This window comes from Fragaria vesca, linkage group LG6 (genome assembly GCF_000184155.1).
Source record: "Fragaria vesca subsp. vesca linkage group LG6, FraVesHawaii_1.0, whole genome shotgun sequence".
Classification (NCBI taxonomy): domain Eukaryota; kingdom Viridiplantae; phylum Streptophyta; class Magnoliopsida; order Rosales; family Rosaceae; genus Fragaria; species Fragaria vesca.
This window is the reverse complement of record NC_020496.1, coordinates 3324346-3341899: the sequence shown is the minus strand read 5'-3', so window position 1 is coordinate 3341899 and position 17554 is coordinate 3324346. Positions and strand designations below refer to the sequence as shown.

At 38.3% G+C, this 17554-nt stretch overlaps 5 protein-coding genes across 5 annotated transcripts in view; all 5 read right to left on the bottom strand.

Moving 5' to 3' along the window:
• Nucleotides 1–92: 92 nt before the first annotated feature.
• LOC101298435 lies at nt 93–3826 on the bottom strand. Its single transcript, XM_004302222.1, has 8 exons — nt 3534–3826; nt 3331–3454; nt 2849–3232; nt 2446–2718; nt 1712–2229; nt 1499–1623; nt 897–1051; nt 93–779 (listed from the first exon to the last, which is right to left on the bottom strand). The coding sequence occupies exons 1-8, from the start codon at nt 3716–3718 to the stop codon at nt 234–236; spliced, it is 2310 nt and encodes a 769-aa protein (XP_004302270.1). The 5' UTR covers nt 3719–3826; the 3' UTR covers nt 93–233.
• A 2023-nt stretch (nt 3827–5849) lies between these two features.
• Nucleotides 5850–7136, bottom strand: LOC101306361 (protein UNUSUAL FLORAL ORGANS-like). Its single transcript, XM_004304834.1, has one exon. It carries the CDS (start codon nt 7134–7136, stop codon nt 5850–5852), a length of 1287 nt encoding a protein of 428 aa, XP_004304882.1.
• Nucleotides 7137–11603: 4467 nt separating this feature from the next.
• LOC101306072 lies at nt 11604–12518 on the bottom strand. Its single transcript, XM_004304833.1, has one exon. It carries the CDS (start codon nt 12516–12518, stop codon nt 11604–11606), a length of 915 nt encoding a protein of 304 aa, XP_004304881.1.
• A 218-nt stretch (nt 12519–12736) lies between these two features.
• Nucleotides 12737–14056, bottom strand: LOC101305782. The gene has a single exon (XM_004304832.1). The coding sequence runs from the start codon at nt 14054–14056 to the stop codon at nt 12737–12739; it is 1320 nt and encodes a 439-aa protein (XP_004304880.1).
• Nucleotides 14057–16569: 2513 nt separating this feature from the next.
• The window catches only part of LOC101305495 (F-box protein PP2-B15-like), a 3990-nt gene continuing 3005 nt past the window's right edge, over nt 16570–17554 (bottom strand). The window contains exons 3-4 of the mRNA XM_004304831.1: nt 17078–17205; nt 16570–17002 (exon numbers count right to left, since the gene is read on the bottom strand). Of these exons, the coding sequence (XP_004304879.1) occupies nt 16570–17002; nt 17078–17205 (561 nt within the window). The remainder of the gene's footprint in view (nt 17003–17077; nt 17206–17554) is intronic.

The window sequence follows — 17554 nt, the reverse complement described above, 5'->3', positions numbered from 1 at the left end:
TGCATAACAAATTAAGGATCCTCGCTTCTCCGGTACCAGAATCAAGTTTGTCCCACTATTTGGCTCGATACATAATCAAAAAGCTGTAGCGTGTATAGGCACAAACTATATTCACCAACAAGATTTCAATTGTCACATTAGAGAAGAACAAAAGAGATGTAAGGGTCTGTAAGATCAGTGGTAAACAAAGCACATTTACACCAGTTAAAAAAATGCTAATATCTCACCAGTTCTCATGCTAGTATCCCCCGTCTGTACAACTTATCACCGCCTTCCTCCGGTGAATAGCCCACGGTAATAGATGGTTGCCTGCTAATGTTACTGGAACCCTCTGACTTTATAATTGCCTTTGCATTCCAATACCAAGGTTCAAGGTGAGGTGAAGAATACGATGAACTTGATGAAGGGTGGAGTGCAACAGAACCCCAATCTCTGGTCCCAAATTTGTCTTCCTTTAGTCTTCTTCTAATCAACAGACCTCCAATATCTTCTTTTTTCATTTCCGATACACTTCTTAGTATACAAATGCATAGAAGAAGTACAAATACTGCATCTTCTTCAGGCAGTAACTCCACTACCAATAACTTCCAATTCAAAAGAGCCGTTGCTCTTCCATTTGGATCCTCTTCAGTGATCCTGACAAGGGTTAAAAACCCCTCTTCTTCATCTTCCTCTTCCACCTCTTCACTTTCTTCATAAACTTGACATCCCTCATCCTTAGTTACAGACCCTTTCTTTTTTACTTGATATTGCATCCTTCGTCCTTTCAAGAGCTTACCCTGCAATATATGTTATTGGTTAGTAAACTGTAAACCAATAACATCATATGAGGAAACCATCATATGAGGATTTCTATACTATTGCAGACAATGTATCAACAGAAATTGCAAACTCACCGTTGATTCAGCAGATTGATTTTTCAAAAAAAATCTCAGACCTGAAACTGACGATGGCAATCCCCCTATCATTAATTCATCTCCTGTTGAAAAGTGCCATGCAGCTTTCCATTGTTCCTCTGGCTCTTTTGGTAAAGCAGTTCCAACCATTTTCACTGTACTCGAACAACAGACAAGAGTTTACGATTTGCTTCCAAAGAAATGCAATAAAGCACCATTATTAAACTGGAATAATTTCTCAGCAGGGGAGCAGACCATGTACAATGCAATGTATACAGTATAAGCGGTTCCATTGAACAAATATTGAAGTACTTAGTTACCTAACGAGAAAACAAACATTGAAGTATTATTCATATTCTTCTTAATAAGCATGATATCGTAATCAAATTAAATATAGAAGATTAAAGATTTGTTCTGTATTCATCTTTATCAATTTTCTCTCTCTACAATATGTGGTTCATCAAGAATCCATTTTATACAGTTGGTTGCAAGTATTTAGATTTCAAGTTAAGGTTGTTGTCGGTGTTGAATTCTCATTTATTCAGTGTGTAGCACATTTATCCCACCAGTGACTGAAAATATGTTAATATAATATAACATACCAGGGGATCTACCAATTGAACCCGCAACATACGACCAAGAACCTTCTCGAATCTCTATAATCCTATCCTCCCATTTCACAGCTGAGGGAGCTTCGCCTCCTCTCCTCCAAAATCCTTCTCCCACCCTACAATCAATTTGATCCAATTCATTAACAACAGATACAATTTACTTTCTAAAATTATATGGCAAAGATAAGTTGTAAGCATTTAAACCTTATTCTAATCACAAAACACTCTCTCCCTGCATGATCAAGCACAGTGCGTGACAACCATCGTCCTTCTTGGGGACGATACTGGTTCATTCTCAGAATCACATCTGATATCATTGCCCCGGAATCATCTGTGACACGATCTGGCACACATTTCATTAGGTACGGTGCCTGAACTGGTGGAGTTATCGAAGTAACAATTTTCACTTCATCATCTTCTCTCTCCAAAGACAGAGAGGGTGCTCTCAGTAAGTCATTCCAACAGAATGTAACGGTGTCTTGCACACTATTTCCTTTAAAACAGTAGCCACCACGCTGACGAAGCTCCACCATTACTCCTTTGGTTCCAAACTCACAATAGAGATGCCAAGCTTTTCGCCATGACAGATGAGAAAAGTCGGACATGGGTTTTCCAAGCTTTAATTCCCTATGACACCTAACCATTCGAAGACGAAGGTTATCACGTTTTATATTCTCCTGCATAGCCTTCATTTTATCCCTAAGCCTGACAAACACACAGACCTACATTGAGCCATCAAGGCACCATCAGAACTACTTACTATCAAAACTAGGATCTACATAACTGGCTATATAGGATCTACTATCAGAACTACTGACTTTATAGCTTGAGTCCATTGAAATTAAGTTCACATTAATGTATCTAGAAACTGACTGTTGCAAAAAAATTGATCAAGTTAATCAGATTGCATTAAGCTAAATTTTTAATTTTAAACTGACCTCAAGCAAGAACCTAGGCAGCAGGGGCTTGTATTTGGTATTGACATCTGTATCTGATACCTCCCAGTAAACCGGTGGTTTAAATGAGACACCCCCATCCATTGTCAAAGCTATTTCCCCACCAGCTTTCTCATATGGTTGATCAAAAGTCCTCTCCCACAACTTCTTGGTCTCCTCCACCTCTTTTTCCTTGACTTTGTCCCACACAGTCAACACTTTAACCAAATCACCCGCCACCTCTTTCAAATCTTCAGCATATACAGTTGGATAACTCTGCTTCCAATCACACATAATTTAGACACATAAGATCTCAAATGAAACAGACACCAAATATCAACTTCTTTTACTTATAATCCAAGTAAGAAAGAACAGAATGAAATTAATCAAAGCCGAAAAAATGCACCTGATGGATGAGCCACATTAGCATAATGTCCGAGGTAGGAACCAAATTTGAAGCCAAATCAGTAGACCTCTGCACCATGAACAAAAACCCCTTGTACCTTTGCCTTGCTGCTATCAAATACACAATCTCTGACCTGTATGGCTCTGAAAATTTCGAATACAAAAACCTATGCTTGCTCACTTCCTCCAATAGCTCCTCATCAATAGCTACATCTGATACCCCCACATCAGAATCACATTCATTCTCAAATGGCTCATCTGGGTACATTTTGACCCAAAAATCTCTGCACCTCATTAATGCATACTCTTCATTCTCTTCATCAAAAATGGTGGGCTTTCCTATAAGTCTTGAAAACCTGGACTCACAGTAGTGCCTATAATGAACCTGAAAATTTTAAAAATAAAAATAAAATAAAAAATCTTTAACTCCAGGAAAACCAAAAACACATAAAAATCAAAGCTTTCCGATCAAACTTAGCTTACCGGATTAAGTGTGTGACATAACCAAACCCACTCAATATCAATGGGAGGATGAACCACCGGAGTCGTCATTGACGTTGACTCCGCCGTCAAATGAGCCATCAACGGCAACCAGAGCTCACTGTACCTGCAAAACCAAAACCCAGAAACATTCAACATCCACCGTCCGATCAGATTACTAATTTACAAAGGTGATAGCTTTTGACCTTCTTATGGCTTCAACAAGCGTCGCCTTCGGGTGCAGCCACCTAGACTCAGCCACAGTTCGGAGGAACCCCAGGTTTCGCCTGGCGGCGGACACGAGATCCAAGCCGAGTTTCAAGGCGTCCATTTCGGATATTCCGCTGAGAGTTCTGGTCGTGGACATGTTGCTGGAGTTACGCGACGACATGTCGTCCGCGGCGGAGAGTTTTCGGAGTGAGATCTTTGTCCGGAGAACAGATGAGGGAATCGGAAATGGGAAATGGATACGACAAGAGGAAAAGAGTTGAGTGGGAAAGAGGAGACACGTGGGTGTCTGGGTGAGTTCGATTAACGTTTTTAATTTGCAGGTGGGAGATGTAGTGGGAAGAAGAGATTGGATGATTCGGTTTTGTTAATCATTGCATCATTTGCATGTGTTCTTCTTTGTTCTTTGTCTTTTGGAGGTTGGTCTCGCATTACCTACTATCTAATATTTTTCTAGAAATGTCTCTTGATTCCATTTTTTTTTTTTTTTTGGTACAAGTCTCTTGATTCCATTTTGGGAAAATGAAAGCAAATTTTTATTTTTTGGTCATTCATCACTTGAATTATAATTGATTCCTAGCAAACGTGTTTGAAATAGTATGGATCGAAACAAGGTAATTACTACCTGATCCAAAAAAAAAACAAGGTAATTACCATAATGTGAAATCGATTGATGATAAAAGGAGGAATATATTGTAGATACAAAGGGAAAATGATGATACAAAGCAATGGTTCAACTTAATTAATATATTTGTTTTTGGAAATAAGTAGCGGTTAAACTTGATAAGTGTAAATATCACCGTGGATTTTGATTGAATTTCACTTTGTGCTTAGAGAATGTTTTTATTCATATGAAAGCGAAAATACGTCTTCATCAATCATCAATATATATAATATAGACAAAACATATATCTATCCAGATTCACAAATATATCTATCTATTCACAAATGTGTTAATAACAAAAATGATCAGTGTGTTAATAGTACCATCCTATAATTAATTACACTCATAAGTATAATTCTTTACTTCCAGAATCTCATAATTAACTAGCCAGGGGCGTAGCCAATAGAGGGCGAGAGAGGTCAACTGACCCTTCTCGACATTTGAGAATTGTTGCTGATTGGTTGAGTTTTATGCTTCTTTCATATGAAACCAAGTCCATTGGCTGAGAATGACCCTTCTGAAATAATTGTCCACTATTCCTAGTCTAAAGGTTAAGATAGGCTAACTATATTATGACCAGACAATAAATGAAGCTTATTTACAGTCTAAGCTTATATGTATTTATCTTTCTTTAACAAAAGATTTTGCTTGTGACTTGCTCAATAGATTCAAGCAACAATAAGAAGAAATATTTGTCAATTTCTCGGGTATAAGTAAAGTGTATAACACATTGGAGTACTATTAGTTTTCTTCTATTTTTACACGGCATCAATTTATTTTATTTTTTTTGGGATAAATCAAACAATGTGATATATATATTTTTTTAAATTGAAGCTATTGTGGTTGATGATTTTAACTATATATAGTATTAATATAATCATTATTTAACATACAATGACCTATGTAAATTGTGACTATTTAAATTTTGCCCCTGCTTAATAAAATTTCTGGCTACGCCACTGTAACTAGCATTAACGGATTTTTTCCTCTATTCGATTAATAATAGAATTTGCATCGTGCTCCTATCTAGCTTCATGTATATATAAATATAAATAAGTTCCAAGCAAAACATATGCATCCATCTTCACTTAATATCAAATGAAGGGTGGCATGGGTAGAGGACGTTGTGATGAAATCCCACCTCTCTAGCTTACTACCTCATCAGTTTCATGTCATTGTCCGGATATTCACAGATCTTGGACTCATTGTATAGACAAATGAATTGACCAAAAAAAAAATGTATACAAATGAATTGACCAAAAAAATGTAGACAAATGAACCAAATAGAAAAATGACATCAAATTAAACGAGCTTCTTACCTTGGAACTCCTTACATCGTCAAAGCACAGCTAATTAAGGTTACAAGCATGCAATCACAACCATTTCAATAATGGAACGTAGAAACATAGATTTTCGAACACATACTACCAGTCCGAGGGCAGAGAGAACAAGGTTACAAACTTGCCACGAAATAGAAATAAAAGAAAAACACAGTGCATCACTTAAAGTTAAACTGACACAATTAACTAAGTAGCTCATGGCTTTATTTCACGCAAAATACTAAGTCGACCCACATAGTAGAAGTACGTAGACACCTCCTGCTCTCCTGGTGTTGTTAACCACACCGGAATCAAATCGGAAATGGAGCAGCAGTGAACTGATAATTCAGAAGCGAAGTGACCGGAGTAGACAGCCGGGGATCATAAGCAAAACCACGGCTCAGTTGACCCATACCAACATAAGGACATGGAGGCATCCACTTCCACTCTTTGGTATTCATATCAAACAACACACCCATATGAGTGATACGACGATAACTCCCCGGAATCATGAGCAGAATGAACTCACCATGGCCAACGCAGTGAAACCCATTCCCACAGGACTCCATCTCCGGACAGAACTGATCATAAAGCTCCTGAGGCATCCTCTCCATCTCTACCCACGAAGGTCCTTCCTCCAAGCTCCAGATCCTCAAGGTTTTCGGCACAATCAGCGACCTCTTCTCTATAGCCGAAACCAGCAGAAGCTTCCCGGTGCCGCTCTCCACCACGCTCGGGAACTTCAGGAACCTCTTCATCGGTGGCTGGATGTCCCACCAAACGGCTGCTTCCACGTCATAGGCCGCGACGTTGAAAGGATGGAAGCTCATGTTGTAAAGCCTTCCGTTAACATGCACCATTCTACCAGCCGAGTCAAAGTTGCAGAGTCTGGGAAGACGAGATGTGATTTGCCATGTGGGGAGAAAGCAGCCCGTACCGTCGACGTGGAACCTTTCTGCGGTGGAGTTCTTCACCGCTTGGGCATTGTTGATGAGGTCATCTCCGGCAAGGGTGACGTCTATGGAAGTAGACGTGACAGTGAAGCCGATGGAGGGTTGGTACCTTGGGGTTAGGGTTGTAGGGAGATAGTTTAGGGTACGAGCAAGTGGGTTGGAGATAAGTAGGGTTTTCGGAGCAGGGTCATCCGAAATCCAACAGACCAGACCGCCTGAAGAAGCAGCTGGAGAGAAGCCAGACGGTGGAACCAAAGGAAAGGGAAGACGGTACCATACGAGTTCATAAGTATCGAAAAGGTACCCTTCAGCCCTATTGTTGCTGTTGTCACTAAAGAGATTCTGGGCCTTGAAGAAGAGGAACCAATGGCGACAGTGTGGGAAGATATCGAAGTAGAGTTGAAGGAAGGTGTTGGTGAACAAGAGGCTGTTCCATCTCCTACAGACACATCGAGATCGGAAGAAGGCTGGCGGTGGGAGAAAGGCGATAATGCGGTCGATAATCCGAGTTGGGAGCTTCCTCCAGATCCTAGGGTCCATCCATGGCTCATCATGATTAGGTCCACTGCTGCTACTGCCAGCGTAGGTACTGCTGAATGACAAGGGTAAGGTTATATCAAGGAGATTGTAAAAACGAGGATCCATGATGAAGTAGAATTTTGTGAAGAGTTTAGTGCAACTAAATTGAATCAAAGCAAACAAGTATCTGAATAGGGAGCTAAATCTGGAAAGGGAAGCTACAACTTTCTACATGTTAAATTGTTATGTGTTTGGAGAAATTTGAGGAATGGTAAACATGAAATTGGAAGTTAATTAAAAGGACACAGCTCAGGTGGGTTTTAAGGAAGCATATTGGTGTTATCCTAATGGGGGAAGAGAGAAAGGTTTGCAGAGTGACCTCAGGTGGGTTTCATCACTTCATGGAAGTAGAGAGGAGGCTAGGGTTTTGAAGACAGGAGAGCGAGTGTGCCTAAAGTTCTGCTCCAATGGTCCATATATAGAAGCAGTAAAGATCATCACATGCACGATGAACAGTTGGTGTACAGTTCTCTGGTTTAATTTGCTTGGCCTTTCTGTTCAAAAAAAAAAAATCTTGGCGTTTATTTAATATTGATTGGTGTATTTCGTGCATCCTCTTGCTATTGGTATTATCAATCAGTCATTTAGCGTTGTATTAAGTAAAAAAAAAAAAAAAAAAAAAAAAAAAAAAAAATTCCGAGTTAGCTAAAGATATCAAGTGCTCAAGTAAAACTTTAAGAGGAAATTAAAGTGGATAAAAGTCCTTGAATTACTAATTTCCACGAGTTGAAGCCTAAATGTTCAAATGTCCAATTTGATACATGAAAATTTCATAATTATAGGGCATTATATATGTCCTTACTCCTTGGCAATCAACTGTCATACTGGGAAACCAAATTTGTAGCAAAACTTGTAACTAATTTAGTGGTAGGAATCTCGATCTCTAACAATATAAAGATAAATTTTCAAGTACGTTTGGCTAAAGGGGTTATTTGTTGATCTATTGTTAAGAATATATATATATAGACGTTATCAGGTGCGGACGTCTGCACCGTGCGGATGTCCCTCCTTTCGCCATCCTAGGGCACCGGCGAGCACCGGCGAGGGCGCGCCTCCACCCTAGCGGACTCTAGCAGCTTCCCCGACCTCTTTCTATCTCCGGCGAGTCCGTCGAATTCCAGTTTTCCAGCCAGATCACCCAAAACTTCAAACAAAGTCAATCTGGCCGGAAAACTTGAATTCGGCGGACTCGCCGGGAATGGAAAGAGGTAGGGGAAGCTGCTGGAGTCCGCTGGGGTGGAGGCGCGCCCTCGCCGACGCCGTACGGAGGGAAATCCGCACCGTAAGGCGGTGCGGACGTCCGTATCTGAAACGGACTATATATATATGCATGCTAACGTACTTAAGGAAAAATTGTATCACTACAAACCAATTAAACGGATTATTGCATCATCCTACAAACCAATTAAACGGGATAGAGACGATAATTTAATTTTCGTGATCTTTGTTTCTTTCTTCAATGTCATCAAATCTGGTGTGTTAATATATGCTATTGCAATTGCTTCGAACCCTAGCCTGTCTTTCACATACATACAAAACATGTTGAAGTTGATTATTAGCACTATATGTGAGGAAAAAGTGTTTGTACATCCGATCAACTAGCTCATATATATCTTCACCATGCGAAGAGAATACCAGCACGTACCTCGTTTTCATTTTCTTAAATCCAAGATGCATTTTCACCAGGGACTACCAGCATCCTAAAGTTAGCTAGCCAAGCTGTATCTCTATCAGTTTCAGTTAGCTAACGATAAGATGATTCTTACTTATGTAAATTTTCTGGAGTACGGTTTATCTTTTCACTTGTAACTGCATGAATACTTCTCCCTTGTTCTGCTTCTGATCTTTTAAGAGAGGCGTGCTAAGACCTCGATGAGTCTAATGTCTAATCATGGAACTTTTCCCTAACAATCGTACGTATTTGGAAATAAAGAAATCTCCTATTGATCTCAATCAGTCCAAATTAATCGAAATCCCCGTCTAAGATTTCATAAAATCTGACTACTGATTTGAATTTTGCGTGGTGAAACGAACTTTGACGAAATGCGAGTATATCTAAGCAACGTAAAGCCTAATTTTAAGGAACCCTAAACCTAAATATGAGTTCTAGCTCTTTGTATTTGTTTAGGATAATATATGAGCTATAGCCCCAGGAAGCCATAGACATATCATGGAACCCTAATACGGGTAACAGGCTTGTATCCAGGCCATCTCAGGCACTCTGTCAGATCATGCATACGTCCAATCAAATCTCTTTGCTTGCTGTAACTGGTGGCGTGAATGACGAAACACTTTATTTCGATCAGAGCCATGAGAGAGGAGAGGTGGTTTGAATTAGTTGAAGGTCTTCACCTCCTCCTCAGACTCCTGCCGTTGAATTCAAAACCATGAATGCCGTGCTCTGTAAAAGCAGCTGTCTTCTTTCTCCTTTCTTCGTGTATTGATATCCTCTTTCTCTGAGCTATTTGGCTTTTGTTAATTTGAACGATGGCAGCAAATTTAATAAGCTATGAGAACAATCACCCATGTCTTGTTTCTTTCAATCGATTTGGCTGTATCATGTCTTTCTCAGACGTGATCAATATGCTCCCAAAGTGGAAAGAGTTAGGGTGCTCGGGTTGGCAAATTTATTTCCCACCTCAAGAAGTTTCTATTTATGGAAAAAGTTTCAGTCTCAAAATTGGTAGTTGTGGTTTTCCTTCAAGCAAGCCTGTACAACTCTGTTCATCTTTGAATTATTATTTTTTATCGAATTATAAATTACGTGATAACATCATAGCCATAGCTCAAACAAACCCTAGAACTTCATGCGCTTGCAGAAACGGAAGAAAGAAAAAGAGAGAGAACCTTGTGGAACCTTTCTGATATTTTCTGATAATTGCAAAGTGTACTGAATTACAAACCAAGAGCAGTATTTATAGTTTTAGAAACACTAACTATTATTACAGCACAAAACTAAATGAAAGAAAAGAAATAAAAGTCACCAACTAGATTATTACAGCTGTCTTCCATTAAGATCAACTATGAGAGTCAACACTGCACCTCCTCTACATTTCTTCTTCGTTTTCATTACGTACTAGTACTACTGTTTTAATTTCTTCTTTCGTTTTAGGTAGTTGCTAGCTTTGGTCTCTGTTCCGGTTTGTTTCTATAATTCTAGTCTCTTTCTTCAATTGCAAAGCTTTCGATTCTATCTGGTTTAGAACTACATATGCGCATGACATTATATACCAAATAAATTAGAAGTAAGCCACCCAGTACGTTGTATTGTTTTTTCTCTTATGATGCGTCAGATCGAGTTATTAAAAAGAAAAAAAAACACGAAACATATATAACAAAAGTTACATTGTTTAGAGTCGTGGTCGGAGTGGCTTTATCAGTCTGTCAGTATGGATTTTACGTGTGAAGTCTAATTGGCTAATGATCTTACGTACATGATCACCATTTGCAGATTATTAATTGTTGATTCATAATTTACTGCAGCCGTTTCATATTATTAATGAAGTATTTTTTTTTCTTTTTTCTTTTTTATGTTAAAGGACTATTACAAAACCAAGCCTCTAAAACAACCTGCTCCGAAGAGATAAAAAATAATAGCTGAACCTATGGGAAAGTCTGAATCCCATAAACTAGGCCTTGCACAATGATGACTGAGGTTGGCAAAAACGTTGACAGCAAAGTTGGCTTCACGGAAATTATGCTAGAAGTGAATGCGATGGAAAGAGCTTGCAATCTTCAATGAAGTATCTTTTGATCAAAACATATATAAGAGAAGTTACGAGAGATCAGGATATTATTAGTGCTTTGTATATCTTTGCTCTCAAGCTTGTTGCCTCCCTCGACTGGAACAATATACTATATATTCGCATTCGCACACACAAAAGCTTGATGAGCTCCCCGAACACCTTGACTACAGGAGACTATAAGTCCATCTGTGACAAATAAATTCCAATTATTGCGGTCTCCTATGTGAAGTCACTGAAGTGTTTCGTCCAGCTACCAAAGTCATCCATCATCCATATGTTAAAGGACTCAATATTTGGACCCCAATTAGAAAAACCAAATAGAGTAACATATCCGTTCCACATTGCAGTTAGATTCATACATAGAGCATCCGATCCTAGCTAGGTCCCTGAAACTATTCGGAAGTATATTCTTGCATTTTGAATATGATCATAGATATCTTGACTTGTAATCCTTACATTTTGGATCATATCAGAATCCCCCAACACCTGCGAATTCGAATGACTCAGGAAGACATGAAGGGGGAAGCATGCATCTTGAATTCTCGTAACGAACAGTGGCGGATCCAGGATTTCAACCCTGGTTGGGCTTGAACTTCCTAACCAAGAAAAGAAAAGAAAAAGTGGAGAATCTCGACGGTGCGAGAGAAATTTATTAATTGAAAGAAAATGATACACCTAGCCAGGGGGGACATAATGAGCCTTTACCCCTCCAATGCATATGTAAAATTATGGTAGAAACTAAATTATTAAAATAAACGTGCAATGCAATACAATATTATAACATAAACTAACTAAATTTAACTCTACGAGTTGAAGCTTCAAACTCTTTAATCACCTCCTCATTGGTAACAGATTCAGCATACTCTTTCTCAATGTGAAGGACCATACAATCACCAAGATACTCATCTCCCATTTTGCTTCTAAGTTTATTCTTAATGATGTTCATAGCTGAAAATGCTCTTTCAGTGGTAGCAGTAGAGACAAGAATAGTCAAAACTAAACAAATCAATCTATAAAGCATATGGAAAAATTCAGACTTCCTTGTTTGAACCAAGGTGCGGCACAAGTCAGAAATGGACTCCATATTTTTGAATTTAGGATCACCACGCATATCTATCTCATAAAATGCACATTCTGATTCTAGAGCATACATTTCACCATCAAAATCTTCAAGATAAAACTGCTTTGCAAGATTGCAAACATCTTCACATTTAAAATTCCTGAAGTTATCATGAAGATCCAGAGTTGAACTAAGTATAAGGAGTTCTGATGCTTCTTCTGAGAACCTTCTATTCAACTCACTCAACTGAAAATCAATCACAACATTGAAAACCTCTATACGGTAATGATGCTCAAATGTAATGAAATTCATTTGCTGACAAGCCCGACCCGTACCATCCTTATAAGAAGCATTCATGTTAGGCATATCAAGATCATGCTTTTCACAAAAAGATTCCACACTGCATAACAAATCATTCCAGCCTTCATCTCTCATTTCTTGAAGAAGGTACTTTGTATGTCTAACAAAGTTCATAGCATGCACAAAGTCGAGAGATTTTCGTTGCAATGTCTGACAAAGAACATCAGTAATTTTCATAACTTTGTTCATTAGAAGCAAACAGAACACAAAATCAAAAGTCCTCAACTTCCTTAAAACAACCTTAGCTTGTCCTTGCAATTCCCTAGGTGCATGATCAACCATATCAGTAAGAGTTATCTTTACTGAACTAAACAATTCAATAAGAGCCTTAATAGAACGGGAATGTGAACTCCAACGAGTAGCACCAGCTCGTTACAAAGTACAAATTTGGTTAGCACCACTACCTGTTTGAAGTTCCCCACAAGCTACCAAATTTGTAATTTCCTCTTTTCTCACCTCTTTTAATGCAGAATGCCGCTTAGCAGAAGAATCAAGAAAATTCACAATAAAAACTCAAGGTAGAAAGAATTCCCAAATGTCATGCACCCTTGAGCTGTAGCATTTAATGTCAACTGCAAACGGTGAGCAAAGCAATGCACAAAATATGCATATGGACACTCTTGAAGAAACAATGATTTCAATCCATTAAAAATACCCCTCATATTACTAGCACCATCATACCCTTGACCACGCATATTTCTCACTTGAAGATTATACATAGTAAGTACTTTCGAGATCTCATTTTTAAGAGTTTGTGAGGTAGTGTTAGGAACACTCACAATCTTAAAAAATCTTTCTCGAATCAGGCCTTTAGAATCAACAAATCTCAGAATAATTGCCATTTGTTCCTTACTAGAAGTGTCAACTGCTTCATCAACAAGAATACAATACTTGGAATTCCCAACTTCATCACGTATCTTGCCCCTCACTTTGTTACCAAGAATATTTAGGAGCTCCTTTTGAATGGTTGGACTAGTGTACTTAGCATTTCTAGGAGCATTTCCTAAAACAACTCTCTCCACCTCCACACTCATTCTTGAAAAGGATTTTATGACTTCCTTAAAATATCCTTGATTCAAGGAATCTTCGGATTCATCATGCCCTCTAAAAGGAGCTCCTTGATTAGCTAGCAATCTAACAGCCTCTATTGCAGCCTTAAGCCTCATTCGGTTGTCTTCCACATCCTTTCGTGATCTTGACTCAAGAATTGTTTCAATATGCTTTTCTGGGTTTCTTAACAAATCCCATTTTTGCATTGCAACATTATATGGAGATGTAATGCCCCCTACATGCTTCACAAACATATTATCACTAACACAAATTCTCTTCCAATTTCTAAACCCTTCAAGAGTGAATGTATGATTTTTCGAATTTTCAGTGTCAAAAAGAAAACAAGGAAAGCAATATGCTTTATCAAGAGCAATTGAATACTCAAGCCATGGATTGTCCTTGAACCAAGAATACTGAAATCTACGTTGTTGATCCCCATGTTCTGATAATGGAAACACCAACTCAGGTTGAAACGGCCCCAACAAAATATAGGCTTTTCGAATACTGTCATGCTCATTCACTGGATATTTCCATATAGCAGAACGTAATCCAGGATCACGTTCAAGAGCATTAACCCTATTTGGTGGCTCTACATATTGTGGTGGATCATCTATATTTGGAGACTCTGAAGGTTGAGTTGGATGATCAATGTTTGGAGAAGATATGGAAGGATTAGAAATCGAATTTGAACTTGAAGAGGAGACATTAGTTCTTTGAAACCATCCAGTAATTTTTTTTAATCGCTTCGGTTTTGGCCCCGTATTCGACATTTTACTCTAACACCTATTGATTAAAAGACAATATCAAACTCATAGTTCATTCAAAATCATTAGGCATGCTTTATACTTCATATAGAAAGACACAAAGTAAGAGAGACAAACCTGAGAGCGGAGAACCAGTGAAAATAATGGGAATCCAACCAAGTTTTTACTTCATAGCTCTTCCGCTTTAGCTGCCAATACACCATTTAGTATTAGAGAAACAAAATACAGCACGAAACGAATAAATAACATCACATTACAATTATGACTTTATGAGTGTGAAAATTAAGTTTTAATTCACACAACCTTAAATCATAATTGATAATTCCCTGCATCTAATCCATCTATGATGCTTAGCCTCCAAAATCAATCAACAGAAAACTTAGAAATCATAACACTAAGTCCCTAACTCGATTAAACACTCTAAATTTCAACAAATCGTATTCATACACATCAAATTTCAAACAATTATAACAACAGTAACAACTAACAACAAATCAACAATTCAATACAGCCTAAAAAGTAAAAACCCAGTCAAACACAACATGAGCTAATTCCAGCTTGACTCTTGAGTCTTGAGTAAGGACTAAGGAGAAGCAGATCTATTAAAGTGAGAAAGAGGACTCACTTACTCACGGAGCCACAGAGGGCTTAACTGAGGTAAACGGTGGAGCCGTGGTCGTGGAAGACTGGAGGGCCTGGACTGGTGTGAGACACTGACAATGAGAGGAAGAGAGAAATCGGAGAATGAGAGAAGACTCAGAAAGTCAGAAGACTGACTGACTGAGAAGAGAAGAGATGCTGAGAACTGAGAAGGATTAGCCGATTAGGGATTAGTCTATAATTAAAAAAAAAAACTGGGTTGGGCTTGGGTATATAACACACACAATAAAAATTGTATATACCTAATTTTTTTTTTTGGCCCAAAATTCTTGGGTGGGCTTGAGCCCCACCAAGGCTTGTACTGCCTCCGCCCCTGAGTAACGAAGGGTTGGTAGAACACAAGTCCTTCGGTATAATTAACTAGGCAAATGATCCCAACCTTGGCCTATAATGTATGTAGTTTCATCAATATCTATCCTAGGGAGCTCAACTATGTTCCACGGACACTTTACACCCCTGGAGTGTCAGAGTGTCCGACACGCCCGATACGGCGACACGCCTTCGACACGGCCCGACATGTGTCCGACACGCCACCTCAGCCTCCGACACACCACGTCATCATTTTTTTAATATATAAATATAAAAGAGGAAAAAAAAGAGGAAAGGTTTAAATGAATTATTGAATGATTCAAATTGTCTTGTTGTCTATTAAGTGTTAGAGGGCTGTTGTGCTACTAAGTTGATGCCTAGTTTTTTTTACAACCTATATCGAAACTGCCTATTTGATTCTCTTTAATGACTTGTATTTGATTCTCATTAATGTTATTTTAATATGTTTATGCAATGGACTAGATTTAGACAAAAAAAATTATATTTAGAACATGATTTTGGTAATGTAATGAACTTATTTCATATTTTAGTATATTTTTATGTATTAAAAATACATAAATATATTATTCTATTTGCCGTGTCTAAATCGTGTTGGAAACTCAGTTTTTAAGTTTTACCGTGTTGCCGTGTCGCGCCATGTCCGTGTCCGTGTCGTGCAACATAGGAGCTCAATAATGTTGCCCTTAATTAGTCTTTAGACCCATAGTCCATAGAAGCCAAGAGGAGGAAAATAGATGTCCTGAGGGTGACTATTTTCATCATATATTGTCATCTAGAATATAAAGGAATGAAAATAAAGATTTCCTCGATATCTTTGATAGTTTGGGTTCTTGCAACCACGGAGAGCTTGAGAAGGATGCAAGAACAAGATTTATTGTAGAAGTGGAGGTGCTTGTCTATTCTTGTCTATGAACTTGGGATTATTGATCAAAGCATACCATGACTTATTGATGCACTTGAATCTCATCAGAGATTTGGGAGGGAGCCTTGACAGGAATTCCAATATCATCTTGGCATTTTGCAAAACTCCGCCATTTCTGCTCTATCTGAGCTTCTTGTTCTTCTTCTACCTCATTTCTATTCATAAATATACATTATTCACGTACAATGGGACAGAATTAAGCTTAGAATAACAAGAATTTGCCTTGATTAATTTGAAAACGGGAGATTCGTAAGACATCCATGCAACAAGATGCAATGGTAAGATTAAGAATTTTGGTGGCGTTGATACAAAGAAAGAGCCGAGAATTCGATAACATGGCTGCCATATATGGTTGCTATAGCATCAAAATCTAGAGGTGGACGAGAATCGTAGTTACCTGAAGTTCTTTCATGCATGTTAAGAAAATTATTATTACAAGCCAAAAGTATTTACAGTAGTAATTAAAGCTGAAAATAGAAAGCTTCTTACAAGCTTTATTACTGCTGGAAAATCCAGCAAGGCACACAGTCCATATTACTCATGCAGACGTAGATATGTTGACCAAGAGTCAACACATTGACTCGTCAACAAAATCAAAATATATGCACTAATGTTTTGGCCTAATCTCAATTCCCCCAACAATTAGGCCACCTTTAAGATGTGCACCCCTAACTTCTTTTAAGCTCATTTTCACATCCTTGTTACAATAACAACCATCATTGTAGAAGCTCCCCAGCTCAATCTCCATCCATCCATCTTTTCGCTCACGAAGACGTTCTTCCATAACCCTAATTGGTCTCACATTTTCATCTACTTTTGTTACCTTCTGATTTATACTCAAGTATACAGAGCCTTGTGATTTGAAATCGCCTACTTCAAGTGAAACCGCAGAAGGTAATGAGTCCAAACCATATGCGCGATTGGCCAATTTGGTAACAAGATAGGCACCATAAACTGTGTTTGGTGATAGCATTTGAGCTTTCATGGTGCCACATATTTCTAGCCACCAGATTGTTCTTAGTTCAGCAACCTCTGCAAATCTGAATTTATATATGGTCGTTTCATAACTTGTCATAATATATTGCAAGAAAAACGTTTAGGCTATGAAAGCAAACCTTGATTCGGAGGCAGGCAGCGAACGCTTCCAACACCAATAGAGAGGATTGCACGCCCATGTAATTGAAAGATCCCTTGCACTTAATATGTAACATTTTTTACCTGTTGATTTCTCTATTGAGAACATCTGTGACGTTCACCCATCATGGTGTTAATATAGTTACGAAATGAGCATTTGAGATATATGTTTCTAAGAAATGACACAATATTACAAAGGGACTCGTTTTATTTCGTGGCATCAAATGGAGGCCGGGTTCAAGCATTACTCAAAACAAGGTTAGAGTAATATTAGGCGAATCACGTTTTTGGAAATCCATCAATATCTTACATTATGTGACTGCTTTTGTGATAAGATTGGACGAACTACCAATCTACCATATATAAGGTGGCTCACCTCTAGCATTACTGCAATATTGGCTATGTTAAATATATATATATATATATATATATATACACACACACACACTTAAGTAAGG